This window comes from Mercurialis annua, linkage group LG6 (genome assembly GCF_937616625.2).
Source record: "Mercurialis annua linkage group LG6, ddMerAnnu1.2, whole genome shotgun sequence".
In the NCBI taxonomy this organism is placed as follows: domain Eukaryota; kingdom Viridiplantae; phylum Streptophyta; class Magnoliopsida; order Malpighiales; family Euphorbiaceae; genus Mercurialis; species Mercurialis annua.
In genome coordinates, this window is record NC_065575.1 from 10,784,848 (window position 1) to 10,801,487 (window position 16,640).

Genomic DNA, 16,640 nt, shown 5'->3' on the forward strand with positions numbered 1-16,640 from the left:
TCAAAAATCTTGATATCCCTATGAACTTTAGCTTATGAAACTCTTCATCACTTGTGTTGATTTCTTTGTTTCGGTTTTCCTCCGATTACTTCTACTTCTATTTTTGTAAATCTTGCATCAAATGTAAATTACTAATGGTATTAACAAGAATAGATAACATTTTATTTCTTTTTGGTTATCGAAGTAAGTACCTTTTCTGTAATAAAATTTATAGTTTAGTACCTTTTTTGAAATAAAATTCTATAGTTCGATGACCTTTTTGAATTTATATTTGAAATTAAAAAGATAATTTTCCGGTAGATAATCTCCCATTTAAAAAAAATAAGTATTTTAGTAATCAAAAGGAAATAAAATAAAGTATAGTTTCCGTTTAGTGACCTACAAAGTTTAACTGAAGAATGTATTGCCCTCGTTCGGAAAAAACTTCCACGAAAGGCAAAGGATCCGGGAAGCTTATCCATCAAGAATTCTTGAAACAGTTTCCTACATGTTCTCACTTGGCAAGTTACTGAATGTGCTTTAGGAAATGAATTTTTGAAGTGAAGATTATTCATTTATTTGCATGCCTTTTGTGTTCTGCAACTCTTTGATTTACTTGCTAATTTCCAGAATGATCATTTATCATCAGTTTTGTATTAGCCAATTCAATCAAATCATCTGATTACCAGGAAAATAAGCATTCAAGTTATGTTGATTCAGAGAATGCCAAAATTGAAAGGAAAAGTAGAATCAAAACTATTAATTTATTATTTCATACAAGTTCAGTCCATTCAGACTTCTCATGAGATTAATCATTTTAGGGAACAACGTATGTTTCCAGTGCAAGTCACTTGCATGTACATGCCTTCAGCTTATCAATTGAGTATATAAGAAATGTGAAATATATGTAGCTTTCTTATAATATGTGCATGGGTACAGATTCTCTCTTTGGATAGAGGTAATTCCTGAGAATTAAGTCTTGTTTTATCTCCATATAAACAAGACATAAGAGAAAACATAAAATATTTACATATTAACACATGAAAAAACAACAATAATAGTCTAGGTAGCACCACCACTTCATTCCTTCAACATGTCCCGTTTCAGAAACGTTTCAGACATTTGACGTTTCAGATATGGAACTTCATCATTTTACATAGAAAACCCTTAAATAACACTGTTTCCCCGTGTCTGTGTCCGTGTCTGTATCCGTGCTACCTAGATAATAGCTCAAGAGATGTCCGACTCTAAGGGAGTGAGCAAAAACAAGTTCATATTCTGTTTTTGTTTCAGGAGAATATTCAAGGACAGGCTGCTTGAGCCTCCACAAGATGTGAAAGACCTCTTCGAAGAATACTCGCAGAACGGAAGCATGTCCCAGGAGGATCTGCTCAGGTTTTTAATTGAGAGACAAGGCGAAACAGATGCCAAACCTGAAGATGCTCAGATCATCTTCAATAGCCTCAAGCATCTCAACATCTTCCAAAGAAAGGGCCTCCACCTTGAAGCCTTCCTCCGATATCTCATCGGAGACCTTAATGTCGCTCTTTCTCCGTCTCCCAAGCTCCACGACATGAAGGCACCAATGTCTCATTACTTCATGTACACAAGCCATAACACCTACTTGACTGGCAATCAAGTCAGCAGTGACAGCAGTGCAGAACCCATCAGAAAAGCTCTAAGACAAGGAGTCAGAGTCATTGAATTGGATTTGTGGCCTAATTCCAAGAAAGACAATGTCGAAGTTCGCCATGGAGGGTAATCTTATTTGAATTGCAGCCTCTATTTCCTTAACTTCTCGAACTAATGTTTTTCGTGGCTTTGATAATATGATCCGCGAAGTATACAAATTAAAATTAGTTCGCATAAATAACAATGCAGGACACTTACTGCACCGGTGGATCTCATCAAATGTTTGCATATTATTAAAGACAATGCCTTCATAGCATCTGAATATCCTGTTGTGATCACATTTGAAGATCATTTAACTGCAGATCTTCAGGCTAAAGTGGCCGAGGTGAGCATAGATTTATTAGAAGTCAGTATTGTGCTGGAGTGTAACTTTAGTTTGAATACATCAATAATAATTTTGCCTGTAGATGGTCAAGAAAACATTTGGAGATATGCTTTTCGCTCCGAAATCAGATCAAATGGACAAATTTCCTTCACCAGAAGAATTAAAGAAAAAGGTTTTGATTTCAACTAAACCCCCGAAAGAGTATCTTGTAGTTCAGAGTAACAAAGAGAAAGAAACTCACCGTAAGACACGAAAATCATCGAAGATAGAACATTCGGATGATGAGAAGGCAGGTTCAATTCAAGAATTGCAGAATTCAATTAAAGATTATTCTAAATGCTCTCTATGTTCTGTATAAATAATTGCCTGCTCGGGCTTGGGTAAACAGCAGGAGCTAGGTGAGCAAGACCACGTTCCAGAGGAAGACGAAGAGAAGGCATACTCTGGATATAGGAACATTATCGCCATTCACGCAGGAAAGCCGAAAGGTTCATCAGAAAACTGGCTAAGCATTGATCCAAACAAAGTTAGACGTCTGAGTCTGAGCGAGCAAGAGCATGAGAATGCTGCAAGAACACAGGGAGAAGATATAATCAGGTAAATATTATGACCACATATTCTGCCTATCTACATTTCAAGGTATGAATTTGCTTTTCTGATGACAAAAAGTATCACACACTCTATATTTCCGCACAATAATTATCATAGCGAGCATAGTGACAGTATTTGCTTATTTAAATAGGTTCACTCAGCGAAATTTCCTCAGGGTTTACCCGAAAGGAATTCGACTTGATTCGTCTAATTATAATCCATTTGTCGGGTGGAAGCATGGAGCTCAAATGGTCGCATTTAATATGCAGGTTAGTTTCAGATTGCAATGGTGAAGCCAAAGAGTTCTGCATACTATCAAGAGTCATTCGACAATTAACTTTTTTTGCAGGGGTATGGGAAGCAGCTTTGGATTATGCAGGGAATGTTTAAAGCTAATGGTGGCCGTGGTTATCTGAAAAAGCCTAACTTCTTGTTGGAACCTCATTGTCATCCCACGACGAAGATTCTGAAGGTGCATTGACTGTTGATACATTTAGACTTATTACGAGTTAAACAAATTCGCGGTAACCACAAAAAGTTTAACCCGACGTATTATTCTACTCATCTAAATTTTGGTTATAAACAGGTGAAAGTGTACATGGGGGAAGGGTGGGACTTGGATTTTCACCGCACGCATTTTGATCTATGCTCGCCGCCTGACTTCTATGTCAAGGTAACAACATATACAAGCCAATCCATTAGTTAGATGAGGAATAATCGATCCGGTTGTTTCAGATTTCGGTTGCTGGGGTGGCAGCAGATAAGGCTAAGCGGAGAACAAGAGTAATTGAAGATGACTGGTTCCCAGAATGGAATGAGGAATTTGTGTTCCCACTCAGCTGTTATGAATTAGCTCTTCTACGGATTCAAGTGTACGAGTATGACCCATCAGCAAAACCTGACTTCGGAGGCCAAACTTGTTTACCTGTCTCAGAGATCAGAACTGGGATTCGATCACTTCCATTACACGATCGTAAAGGAGTACAGTTTAAGCATGTAAGGCTGCTCATCAAGTTTGAGTTTCTTTGATCTTGAGCTAATGCTCCATATATTATGGAGCACGAGTAGTTATTCCACGTAACGGGTGAACCACATCATATTTACGACAAGTTAATGAATGTTTGCAATATTGGAATATTCAATTAAGCATGTAAGGCTTCTTGGTATTACTTTATCATATCCACACTCTGCATCAACTAGGTAGCATGGACACGGACACGAGCATACGGGACACTTGGACATGGACACGGCGAACCGGTGTAATTTTAAAGTTTTCTATGTAAGAAATGAAGTTTCGTGTCCTAAATGTCAAGTATCAGAAACGTTTCCGAAACGGGACACGCTGATTGAATGAAGTGTCTGTGCTACCTCAACTATTTGATTCTCTTCTGTTTCAATGATTTCTTTTCCAAAAGTTCAAAAATCTCATGCTGATGTTGTACTTAACTTGACAATTAAACACAGATTAAAAATTAAATCTGTGACCAAATAATTTGGACTTTTAGATTTCTCTTTAGATAACATACAGCCTGTGACACAATACTGCATCACATTTACATAGGATTATGTTGCCCGGGAAAACTATACCTTTTGCTGGTTCATGCAAGAAGAAACAAAAAGTTAGAAAGCAGCTAATGGGCTGAAAAAACCTCGACCTCTATTTTAGTTTTCAATTTCACCCAAACATAGCAACTTTTTCAATTATACTCTATTTCGGATTTTTAGTTTTCAATTGTACCCTGATACATTAAATTGAACTCTTTTTATTTGGTTAATATTCAAAAGAGGTCCTTCATTTTTATTAAAAAATCTAAAAAAAATAAACAATTAGGAATAACAGTTATTTTCTCTCTCATGTTTTCTCTCAGCGCAGGATAAGCTTTTATAGCTAATATACGCTGTTTCCCAAATCATGGGGAAGAAGACGAAGAAAGTAACTACTGCTACAGCAAAGAAGTTTGATCTGAAATTACAACTTGTTAAGGAGGTATTGGATGAGGAACAACGAAGAGAGGAAGAAGCGGAAGGGGTCCATGAATCGATTTCAGATCTGAATATGGCAGTGATTGTTAGTGATGACAAAATAGAAGAGGTAAGAAATCTGGAAGTTGGTGAGGGTTCTGAGCAAATAGAAGGTGAGCAGAATGTACAGATCGGTGTGAGTAATCAAATTGCTGAGACGTATGGTACAAGAGTTTGTCAAGAAGAAATAGCTGATGAGATCGTAGAAGATGAAGATGCTCCAAAGGCTGGGAATGAAAATAGATCTTGGAAATCTCTATTTACTTCGAATAGAATGAAGGAAAATGGTATTAAGCTGCAATATCACCCCCCATCGTTGAGTAATGGGAAACGAGTGGTGAAGTTTAACTCAGAAGAAGTTAATGAGGGTGAAGAAAGATGGAAGTATTCATTAGTTTGTTCAGTCATTGGGATTGAACCGAGATATTTTAGATTGAAAGGGTTTCTTATGAGTAGATGGAGGAATATAGGGCTTACTGAGGTCATCCAGATCAATCCTAAGATGTTCTTATTGCACTTTGATTGTGATGAGGGCAAACTTAAGGCTCTTCATGATGGGCCAATATTCTTTGATCAAAGACCTGTTGTGGTGAAGGAATGGAAAAAAAGGATGAAGTTTAGTATTGATGAATTATTGAAAATCCCAATCTGGATTCAACTCCCAAAACTCCCTTGGGAGTTTTGGTCACAAGAAATGTTGGGGAGGATATCCAGCTTGTGTGGGAGGCCAATGTACTCAGATCAGTGTACAAGTGACTTCTCAAGACTTTCATATGCTCGTGTGTTGGTGGAGATGGAAGTGTTTGGGGATTTCCCTGATGAGATTGTTTTAGAAGATGAAAATGGAGAGCAAATTGTGCAGAAGGTGGTGTATGAATGGAAACTTCAAGCATGTACTAAATGTAAAATGCTAGGTCATAACTTGACTAATTGCAAGAAGAATCCTGAAGTTCAGAAAGCTTGGGTTCCTAAGGAAACAGAAGTAGTGAAGGAAAGGGTGGAAAAGGTGGTTATTGGTAGTAAAGACATAGAAGGGTCTATTAGCTATTCGGTAGTGAACAAAAGTACAGAGAATAACAGTAATGATAATCAGGAAACTCCTTCTGGGAGTAAACCTGTAACTGTTGCTAAGGGCAAAAACAAAGTGGTTAATCAGGCTAAATCTATAACTGTGCTGGGCAATCCAGGTGGGAATAGGTTGGGTTTGAATGTAGGTAAAAGTAATGTTGTGAATGAGATTACTGGAATAGGAAAGATAGGTGTGATTGGAGACAGGAGGCCTGCAAAGAACAATGTTCCCCCTGATAAGGGAAAATGATTGGTGTGTGGAATATCAGGGGTCTTAATGACCCTATTAAGCAGTTAGAGGTGAAGAAGCTTATTAGATCAAATCAGCTCTCTCTAATTGCTATAGTGGAAACCAGGGTTCGTGAGGTAAACATTAAGAAAGTCTGGGAATGTCTGAATTTGCAGGGATGGAGACTTGTTAATAATAATGAATGCTGTTTATTGGGGAGAATCTGGATTATGTTTAAGCAGGATATTTGGTCAGTGAATGTGTTGCATAAAACTGATCAGATGATTAATTGTGTAGTTGAGAACAGTAGTAAGAAGTTCAGGTGCACATTCATTTATGGGGCAAATGATCACCTGAAGAGAAGAGAATTATGGAAGGATTTGTGTAGTATTGCTATGAATCAGGAGATAGCTTGGGTGATCCTTGGTGATTTCAATGCTATTCTCAGAGATAGTGAGAGAATTGGGGGTAATTGTGCTAACCAGAATGATTCTGAGGAATTTCAGGCTTGTGTTGATAAAGCAAACCTACTGGAATTGAAATGGTCTGGTAACCTTTACACTTGGACCAATAATCAGGATGCTACTAGCAGGATTTGGAGGAAGCTGGACAGAGCTTTAGTGAATGAAGAATGGTTGAACAAATTCAACAATACAGAGGCTAGAGTTCTCAATTCAGGTATTTCTGATCATGCCCCTGTCATTATTGAATTCAATGAGGCTGTAGTGAATAGGCCAAAACCATTTAGATTCTGTAATATGTGGACAGAATGTGATGAGTTTTTGAATATGGTGAGAAATGTGTGGAGTAAACCTATAATAGGTCATCCTGTGTTTAGAGTTGTACAAAAGCTTAAATTGTTGAAACATGACTTAAAAGACCTTAATAGGGCTAAATTTTGTGATATTTCCATTCAAGTGGAGAGGGCTAGAAAAATGCTAGATGAAATTCAAGGCAGAATTCAGAGTAATCCCCTAGAACCTGACCTACTAGATGAAGAACTGGCAGTTGGGAATCACTTGAAAAAATTATTGAAATGGGAGGAGGCTTTCCTAAGACAAAAATCTAGGGTACAATGGATAGAACTTGGTGATTTAAATACTAAATTTTTCCATAAAGCTTTGAAACAGAGGAATGCTAGCAACAAGATTAACCATCTTAAGATCAATGGTAGTATAATCACTGATCAAAATGCTATTGCTAGTAACATTGTGGAGTATTACAGGAGTTTGTTTGGCACCAATAATACTAGGAATGCTAGTATAGACAATATGATTTTATCAACAGGGAAAATGGTGTCTGAGGAGGATAGTATGAACATGTGTAAGCCTGTGACTGATGTAGAGATTAAAGAGGCTATGTTTGGGATTGGCAGTGATAAGGCCCCTGGTCCTGATGGGTATAACAGTTTATTTTTCAAGAAGAGTTGGGAAATTATAGGGGTGGAGGTCTGTAATGCAGTTAGGGACTTTTTTGAATCTGGCTGTCTGTTGAAGCAGATCAATACCACTGTCATAACAATTATACCAAAAATAGAGAATGCTGAGACCTTGGGGGACTTTAGACCAATCTCTTGTTGCAATGTGATTTACAAATGCATAACAAAGATCATCTCAGCTAGAATGAAGAACTGTCTGGAAGATATTATTGACAAAGCACAATCTGCATTTGTACCTGGAAGGAAAATTGGTGACAACATCTTGATGGCTCATGAGCTTGTTCACAATTATCACAGAATTAATGGGAAGAAGGATTGTGCCTTAAAAATAGATTTAAGGAAAGCTTATGACTCAATAAACTGGGATTGTATTGAGGAGGTGTTGCTGGGGTTGAGATTTCCTGGAAAGTTTATCAAGTGGGTTATGTTGTGTGTTAGAACCCCAACCTTCTCTGTGATGATAAATGGCTGCCCTGAAGGTTTTTTTAAAGGAACCTGTGGAATCAGACAAGGGGACCCAATGTCCCCTCTACTGTTTGTCCTAGTAATGGAGTACCTGTCTAGAGTATTGAATGAAGCTAGTAGCAGAGGGTTTGATTTCCACTCAGGGTGCAAAGAGCTGAAAATTAATCACATGTGTTTTGCAGATGACTTATTTATTTTCTGCAAAGGAAATATGAGAACCATTAATCATATTGATGGGATTTTGAAACATTTCAGAGATGTGTCTGGACTCCATATTAATGCTAACAAAAGTAATATCTACTTCAGTGGTGTTGAGAGGAGCATAAGGGATAATATTCTGCAGGCTTTGGAGTTCAAGGAGGGTAATCTACCTATCAAGTATTTAGGGGTTCCCCTAATTAGCAAAAGACTGTGCAAAAAAGACTGCAAGGGTCTTATTGAGAAGATAACTAAAAGGGTCAACCACTGGACTGTGAAGCACCTCACTTATGCTGGGCGCTTACAACTCATTAAATCTGTTATGTTCAGTATGCAGGTTTACTGGGGATCTAGATTTATTCTGCCTCTTTCTGTTACTAGGGGTGTTGAGAAAATTTGCAGAAACTTCTTATGGAGAGGAGTACCTGAGTACAAAAGTGGTAGTTTGGTGGCTTGGGAAGAGGTTTGTAAACCTAAGAATGAAGGGGGATTGGGAGTAAAGAATTTGGTTCTGTGGAATAGAATTGCAGTAATGAAACATATTTGGGATCTTGTGGCTATTAAAAAGTCAATGTGGGCTCATTGGGTAATTAGAAATAAGCTGAAGTTGCTCAGTTTTTGGGGCATTACAAAGCCATTCAATGCCAGTTGGAATTGGAGGAGCTTAATCAAGCTTCGAGATGAGGTGAAATCCTGTTACTGTTACAAGCTTGGTAAGGGAGATATAATGTTCTGGCATGATCCTTGGGTGGATGGATGTTCTTTATTAGAACTGTATCCAAGTATGGTGATTGAAGATACTGATGTATCCTATACAGCAAAAGTAAAAGACCTTTGGAGGAGGGGTAGATGGAATTTGCCAGACCCAATGGATGAGATTACTGAAGAGGCTTGGGAAAGAGTTAAGAAGCTCAGTGTGAGCTCAATGGAGGATGTAGTGGTTTGGAAGCATAGCAAGAATGGGGCATTTAGTATTCAGAATGCTTGGAAGATCTTTAGACCTGCATCTGGTAAGGTCTCTTGGTGGAGATTAATTTGGAGTCCAGGGCTTGTTCCCAGACATAGCTTTATTGTCTGGCTGGCAATCAAGAAAAAACTGAGAACAAAAGATAAATTGAAAAGATGGGGCTGTGTAGGAAATGATAGTTGTGTGTTGTGTGGTGATGAAACTGAAACTATTGAGCATCTGTTCTTTAGTTGTCAGGTCTCTACAACAATATTTCAGAAGGTGCTCCAAGCTTGTTTGATTAACAGGAATGTATTGGTATGGAGGAGAGAATGCTCTTGGTTTTCTAGAAGAGCTGCAGGTAAAGGCTTAATGGCAAGATTAAGGAGAGTAGCATTTGCTTGTTCAATTTACTATATCTGGAAAGGGAGGAACAGAAGTGTATTTGAAGAAGAAGCAGTGAATGTTGCAATGATACTGAGCTGGATTCGTAGAGACATGCTTTTGAAAATGTATAGCAGGAGGGATAATTCTCAGAGGTTCATGCTAGTTTATGAAAACTGGCAAAAATTTTGTTAGCAAGCATACTTCTTTGTATAGATAGGGGAATACAGGAAGTCATTTGTAAATAGATATATAGATGTCTGAACTGTTAATTGATGCTTAAGGGCAGTTTGCTTTGTTTGAATTCTGGCGTTTTGGGCCTTTTTAATCAAATTGGTGTTTACCAAAAAAAAATCTAAAAATTCTTTAATGTTATAAATTATAATAAAAAACTATTTTCTTTATAAGATCAACAAAATTAATTACATTTAAATTAATTAAAAAAAATTAATTTCCGGAGGAGGAGGAGCTGCTCCTCCTTCGGCAGCTCCTCGTTGAGGAGCAGATCTGCTCCTGGCCTGAGGAGCAGCAACTCCTCAGGCCAGGAGCTGCCGGAGGAGGAGTTGCTCCTCCTCCGGAAACTGAATTTTTTTTAATTTATTTATTTTTAGGATTTATCTGAAATTTATTTAAATTTAAGGACTTGTTTGAATTTGGCCAAATGGTAAAAAATATGTAATAATCCTTAAATGTGTTTGTTTTATATATTTTAGTCCTTATAATAGTAAATATTTTTAATTTTTTTTAAACCAGGATGCAATTGAAAACTAAAAATCCAAAATAGGGTATAATTAAAAAAATTACTATGTCGGGGTGAAATTGAAAACTAAAACAAAGGTCGGGGTTTTTTTAGCCCATTAGCCTAAAAATTAAAGCAAATAATGAATTAATTCCAAAAAGTTCAAGTGGTGGCTACAAAAAGAAATTGAGCAGAAAAATAAGGAACGGTGGAGTATGTACTAGATAATACTCTGCTAGGCGTGGGTTAAATATTTTCTGGATACCAAACTATATGCCTTCTACACTTTCGATGGTTAATTTTTCATTTGTTATATTTTGGCAACCTAACATCTATTTTCATTATAACGGAAGATTAATCATATATTTTAGGTGAAATCTGCTTACGTGTTAAAGTAAAATTATTTACGAATCCAAATAATAGAAGTCTTGCATCTGGAAAGTAAAAGTCTTGCGTCTGGCAAGTTTGCGGCTCTGCTTTGCTTCGTGTCACTGAGTGGTTCTCATCTTCTGGTCTGTTTTTGCAATCATTTTGTCTTGTTTTTGTGGGTGCAGTGGAGAGCAAAATTTTCTATTTTATTAGAGCTGTTTTGCGGCGGGTGTATTCGAGAAATATTATGAGGAAGGTAGATATGAAGCTTGGTGAGAAATGGCTGAGGGATGACAGTCCAGTTAGGGTTTCCAAGAAACAAGATGACAATGACGTGGAGATTCAAAATGGCAAGATCTCAGAAAATCTGTTCAATATTAATTCAAATTATGCATTCAAATTTGAAAATAACGGCAGATATGAGCAAGATTCATCTTATTCGTATGGAAAGGAAATATATGGCTTGAAGGAAAGAAATATGAATCAGCAACTGATTCCTAATTTTAAGGGATTTGTTGACACAGTTTTAGCAATAGATGATGATGTGATGGAGGCAGATTCTAAGAGGAACATGGGGCTGGTGGAGTTGGGCTTTTAAAGTTGGATGTTGGGTCTAGTTTTCATAACTTGGATATGATTATAGACTCAAGTAGTGACAGACCGGTGGGCTCTGGATTCCAGACCCGCCCGCAACAATGAGTTGTTTAGTTTGGAATTGCCGTGGCATGGCCAATGCACATGCAATTTGTTTTTTGAAGGAGTTGGTCAGACAAAATATTTGGGTTCATTGTAATGACTAGGTGTGGTCGAATTCAGTCCTGGAAGTTGTCAACGTTGCAAACTATCTTCTTCTGGCATGGCAATCAGCTAGAGTGCACTATGTTGAAGCTTTGATAAATCTTATGGAGAAAGGTGATGGAGCTGTCAAATGGTCCAAGCCTAAAATGGGTGTGTGGAAAGTCAATGTTGATGCAAGTTGCAATGTAGATGGGTCTTCGATTGGCTTGGATTGTTTGGTGAGGGACTACGAGGGTAAACTTGTGCAAGCTAGAGTGATAAACGTTCCGGGAAACCTTGGCTCTCAGGTTGCTAAAATCATGGATATCCGAGAAGCATTGAACTGGCTCAAGGTTGATAGTGGTGGAATCAGACGCGTTGAATGTTATTTTGGATATTCAGAATCCAAGTAGAGCGGACACATACCCTTTGATTATGAATTTTGGGGAGTTAGCGAAACAGTTTATTAATTTAAGTTTTTTCTATGTAAGGCAATCTGCGAATCAGGTTACGCGTGTATTAGCGCAATTTGCCTGTTCCATGTCAGGTCATCAGAAGTGGTTTAATGAAGTATTTTGTTTTCTAAAAAAAAGAACGTCATATTAGCAAAACTAAAGAGAAATAATATTCCACGGAGAATCTTGTTGTTGAAAAAAAGACCATATAAGATTGTTCTTAGGAAAAACTGTAAACAAAGCAGAATATAAACAAGAAAACAGAACAGAACAATCACACAAGATTTTACGTGATTCGATCAATGTGATATATATCCAGGATAGAGAGAGAATTATATTCTGTATGTTTGTAGTCAATTTCCTTCTTTAATGAAAAACCTTTCATTATAAGTCTCGCCTTAAATCTAGCTGATTTAATTCCTGGAGTACCCCCTTTCTTCTTGAAGACCGATTTGCATCCTACCCATTTTACTCCTTTTGGTCAAGATACCAACTCCCATGTATTGTTCTTCTCAAGAAACTGTATCTCCTCATTCATGGAAATTAGACCATTCAGATGTCTTTCTACTCTGCATTGCCTCTTTATACAACTGTGGCTCATTAGAATTAATGATCTCACTTATTGCCAAAGCATAAGCCATAGGATTGGTATCAACCGTATCGACATAATCCACATACCTAATTGGTGTTATGATTTTCCTTTTACTTCTCCTTGTTGCTATATTTTCTTCTACCACTTCATCATGAGACTTGCCTAAAGGATTAGTAGTAATCCTATGTGGAGTTACAAACTCCACCTTCTTGTTAGCACCAATGTTAGTTTTTCTAGCAAAATCACCAAGTTCCTCTTTCTGGCCAAACATAGTAGATACATCAAAGGTTACGTTTCTACTAATAATTAGTTTTGAAGTTATATCCATCTCTGTACACCACTGTCTGTACCCTTTAACTCTAGTCCCATACCCTAAAAATATGAATTCCATTTCCATTGCCTCAACTTTACCATCATTCACATGAGCATAGAAAACACAACCGAAAACACGCAAGCTGGAATAATCAGAAGGTTTACCATACCGTATCTCTTGAGGCGTCTTCACATCAATTGTTGTAGATGGCGATTTATTCACCAGATAACAAACAGTGTTTACTGCTTTAGCCCAGAAACACATTGGATGACCAGCGGTTAACCGCATGCACTGAACACGTTGTAACAGTGTTTAATTCATCCGTTCTGCAACCCCATTCTGTTGTGATGTGTATAGTATAGTGTGATGCCTCACTATACCTTCCTTTCTACATAAGTCATCAAGTGGTGCATTCAAAAAATCTAACCCATTGTTCGTCCTGAGTGTCTTGACTTTTCAGTTAGTATGTTTTTCAACCATGGTCTTCCACCACTTAAACCGCCAAAACACTTCATCCTTTGATTTCAGAAAATAGAACCAAACCTTTCTCGAGTAGCCATCGATGAATGTCACAAATACTTGAGTCCCCTATGGGTTTCAACCCGAGCAGGAGCCAAAAAATCTGAGTGAACATAATCCAAGATGCCTTTAGAAGTGTGTCTGCCAGAATTGAACTTCACCCTCCATTGCTTGCCAATAACACATGTTTCGTTGAATTCCAGTTTTCCTGTTTCCGCTCCTTGTAACAACCCTTATTTACTCAATATGGACAACCCCCTCTCACTCATATGACCCAGCCTCTGATGCCACAACTCGAATGTACCATCATGCACTTCTAAGGATCGAGCAACCATAGTCGTATCCACTACTGCACTCCCTGTGAGAATAAAAATGTCGTGTTGTAGCACACTCTTCATTACAGTCAAAGAACACTTAGAAATTTTGATTTGCCCATCTCCACCTGAGTAGTTGTACGCTTGTTTGTCAAGTATACCCACATAAATCAAGTTCTTCCGCAGTTAAGGAATTAAACAAGCATCAAATGTTTTAACCATACTGTCATACATCTTAATCTGAACAAAACCACTACCCTTAACACCAATCTTCTTATCATTCGCCACCTTTATAATGTCATTCCACTCCTTGAAAAAATTAAACGATTCCTTTATATAAGACATATGATAAGATGCATGAGTATCTAGGACCTAAGTGCTGATTATTAGCAAAAAGCCAACTCGTAGTACTCGACAAGTCGAGGTCGACCCCACAAGGACTAGAGGTTTAAAGTGAGTGAAATACGCTTTTGAAGTTCAATTCGGAAAGCAAGAAAGGAGATTGTTTTTGATTAACACTACAACTAAACTCAAACAACTAATCACTTAACAATTAACGAAAAGCAACAACAAACAACTAATTGAGAAATAAGATAAAATACGATGGTTAAAAACGCCTAAGGGTTGTCTAATCATGTCAATTGAATCCTAGGATAAATAGGCCGAGTCTAAGGATAATGGTTTGGATCAAGCTATTCGAAGGTATCAAGTCCGCTCTCTCGAGCCGGAGGTTGAAAGAATCGCTACTTGATTAAAACACTGAAATCTAACTCACTCTCGCACAATTAGATTTCAATAGGACTAATCAAGCCGATTAATTCGCAAACTACACAATCGCACAAACCCTAAATCACTCTCGTGTATCTAGGTTTCGAGCTAATGCTAGCTAGGTCCGCTCAAATAATTTAACTCTCGTTCTCATTAATTAAGCAATAACAAAGATTAAGGGATCAACTTAATCTAGGAATTTGGTTCAAACTAGCACAACAAACCTTAATCCAAAACCCCAAAACCTACTTACCTATTTAACAAACATGGCAATCATAAACAACCCCTAGACTAGGAGTTTAGCTACTCATGGTTAAAGTTAAAGCAACAACTAAGCAATAGTTAATCAACATAATAAAAGTGGGAATGAATACCTTAAATAGCAATGAAGAGCAATAAATCATGAACAAGATAATAAAAATTCAATAACTAAGCTTGTATTGAAGATGATATTAAACCCAAAATCTGGAAATAAAAGCTTGAAGCCTTCAACAATGGAGGAATCTCCAAGAACAAGCAAAAAACTAAAGAGAATATTATGCTAGAGAATTAATTGTTTCTACAAAAGGAGGCTTAACCTAAAATGTGACATAAGGTGCCTTTATATAGTAAAGCCCAAAAAGGAAATAAAAAACATCCTATTACAAGCTTGTTTGTCCAAAAGTGGAAATGGGCCAAGAGAACACAAGAACCCAAAAAGATTTGAAATGCTGAAATCTGGGGCTTCTCGATCGAGAAGCTTCATTAAAATCAGCTTCTCGATCGAGAAGCATGAAATGTCGAAAATCTGGAAAAAATGGCCCTTCTTCTCGATCGAGAAGCTAAGTGTAAATCTGCTTCTCGATCGAGACCATGTAGAATAAGGGCTTCTTTGATCTTCACTTCGCTCTTTGCTTCAATCTATCTTCCGACTTCCAAATATCATCGATTCTTTGCTCTTTTGGACTCAAAACCCTTCAATACGCTCCGTTTATCCTGAAACACTAAAACACGTAATAAGCGATATAATCACTCGAAACATGCGATAAAAGTGTACAAAGCGATGCAAAAGTGACTCGTAATATAGGAGTATTTTACTCATATCACTGATAGAACTTGATGTACTCACATTCAAAATATCACCACTATCTTCCTCATCAGAACTCTTATTTACCACAACTGCATTCACATTACTACTTGATTCCTTGTTTTCACCACCCTTCTTTAGCTTTTGACAATATTTTCTAAAAATCCCAATCCCGTTGTACTGTTAGAATCGCCGTCCATTAGACTTCGATTTGGAACATGACCTATTTTCTTTCCCACCATCTCTCTCATGACTTCTGCCCCTACTCACTGCTAGACAGGAAACCGATTCCTCCTAATTAGAGTTAGAGACCTTTTTTTTAGTTCTTTCGATTGCAAAACATCGTTTACATCACTAATCAAATTGAATCTCTGCCATATAATATTGTATCAATAAAACTTTTATATGAACTAGGCAAAGGACATAAAAGAATGAGGGCTTGATCATCTTCTTCAATCAAAACACCAACACCTTGTAAATTTATAACAATTTGATTGAAGTTGTCAGCATGATCTCTTGCCTGAGTATTCACCCTTAATGTATACAAATGTTGTTTCTGATACAACCAGTTTGTAAGAGATTACTTCTAAAACTTCCTTTCCAACGCTCCCCATAAAGCATTAACAGTTCCTTTACTGATAACCTCTCTCAACACCTCATCTAAAAGACTCAATAGAATCGTACGACGTGCCTTATATATAATGTCAGCCTTCTCTCCTACAAATAAACCCACCGCAAAATTGTCTTCTCCTTCTAACGCCACTACGCATCCTTGTTGAACCAGAATAGCTCCATATTAACTTTCCACAAAGTAAAGTCATTTGAACCATTGAAATTTTCAATATTAAATTAATAAAGCAACATATTCAATCAATAAATAAATAACTAGAATCTCAAATTTAAAATCTAGGCTCTGATACCACTTGTTAGCGTAGTAGAAAATAAATAAGAAAAGAGAAAAAACAATCACACAAGATTTTACGTGGTTCGAGCAATGTGATCTAAGTTCACGGGTAGAGAGAAAATTTCATTCTATATGTTTGTAGTCAATTAATTGCTGGTCCAGAAGAAGCACAACGTACGAGAGAATACATTCATGAGGCCTAAATGAGAACCATATAACCGTGCACGAGACACCATATCAAACCCAAAATCCTAAGATAATATTGTCCACTCCACTTATATGTTTCACATTCTATTCATGTCTTTACAATGTGGGATTTATGATACACTTAATATTCAACAATCTCCACTTTAAATGTGATACCCTTTCACATTAGGCCGTTCAACTTCCCCCAGAACTAGACTCTCACCTGTTTAGGATGGGAAGCCTAGAGTCACCAAGTTCCACCCAACTGGATCAAGCTTTCATACCATTAGCCAATAACACG

The 16,640-nt window shown here is 37.3% G+C and overlaps 1 protein-coding gene across 1 annotated transcript; it reads left to right on the plus strand.

The window, feature by feature from the left end:
- The first annotated feature begins 334 nt into the window (after positions 1-334).
- On the plus strand, positions 335-4,091 carry LOC126685874 (phosphoinositide phospholipase C 1-like). Its single transcript, XM_056106441.1, is given in 7 exon segments — positions 335-1,737; positions 1,861-1,996; positions 2,079-2,593; positions 2,739-2,856; positions 2,937-3,059; positions 3,174-3,260; positions 3,323-4,091. Coding segments are annotated over 7 exon segments (1,794 nt in total). The 5' UTR covers positions 335-1,216; the 3' UTR covers positions 3,617-4,091.
- The last annotated feature ends 12,549 nt before the right edge of the window (positions 4,092-16,640 follow it).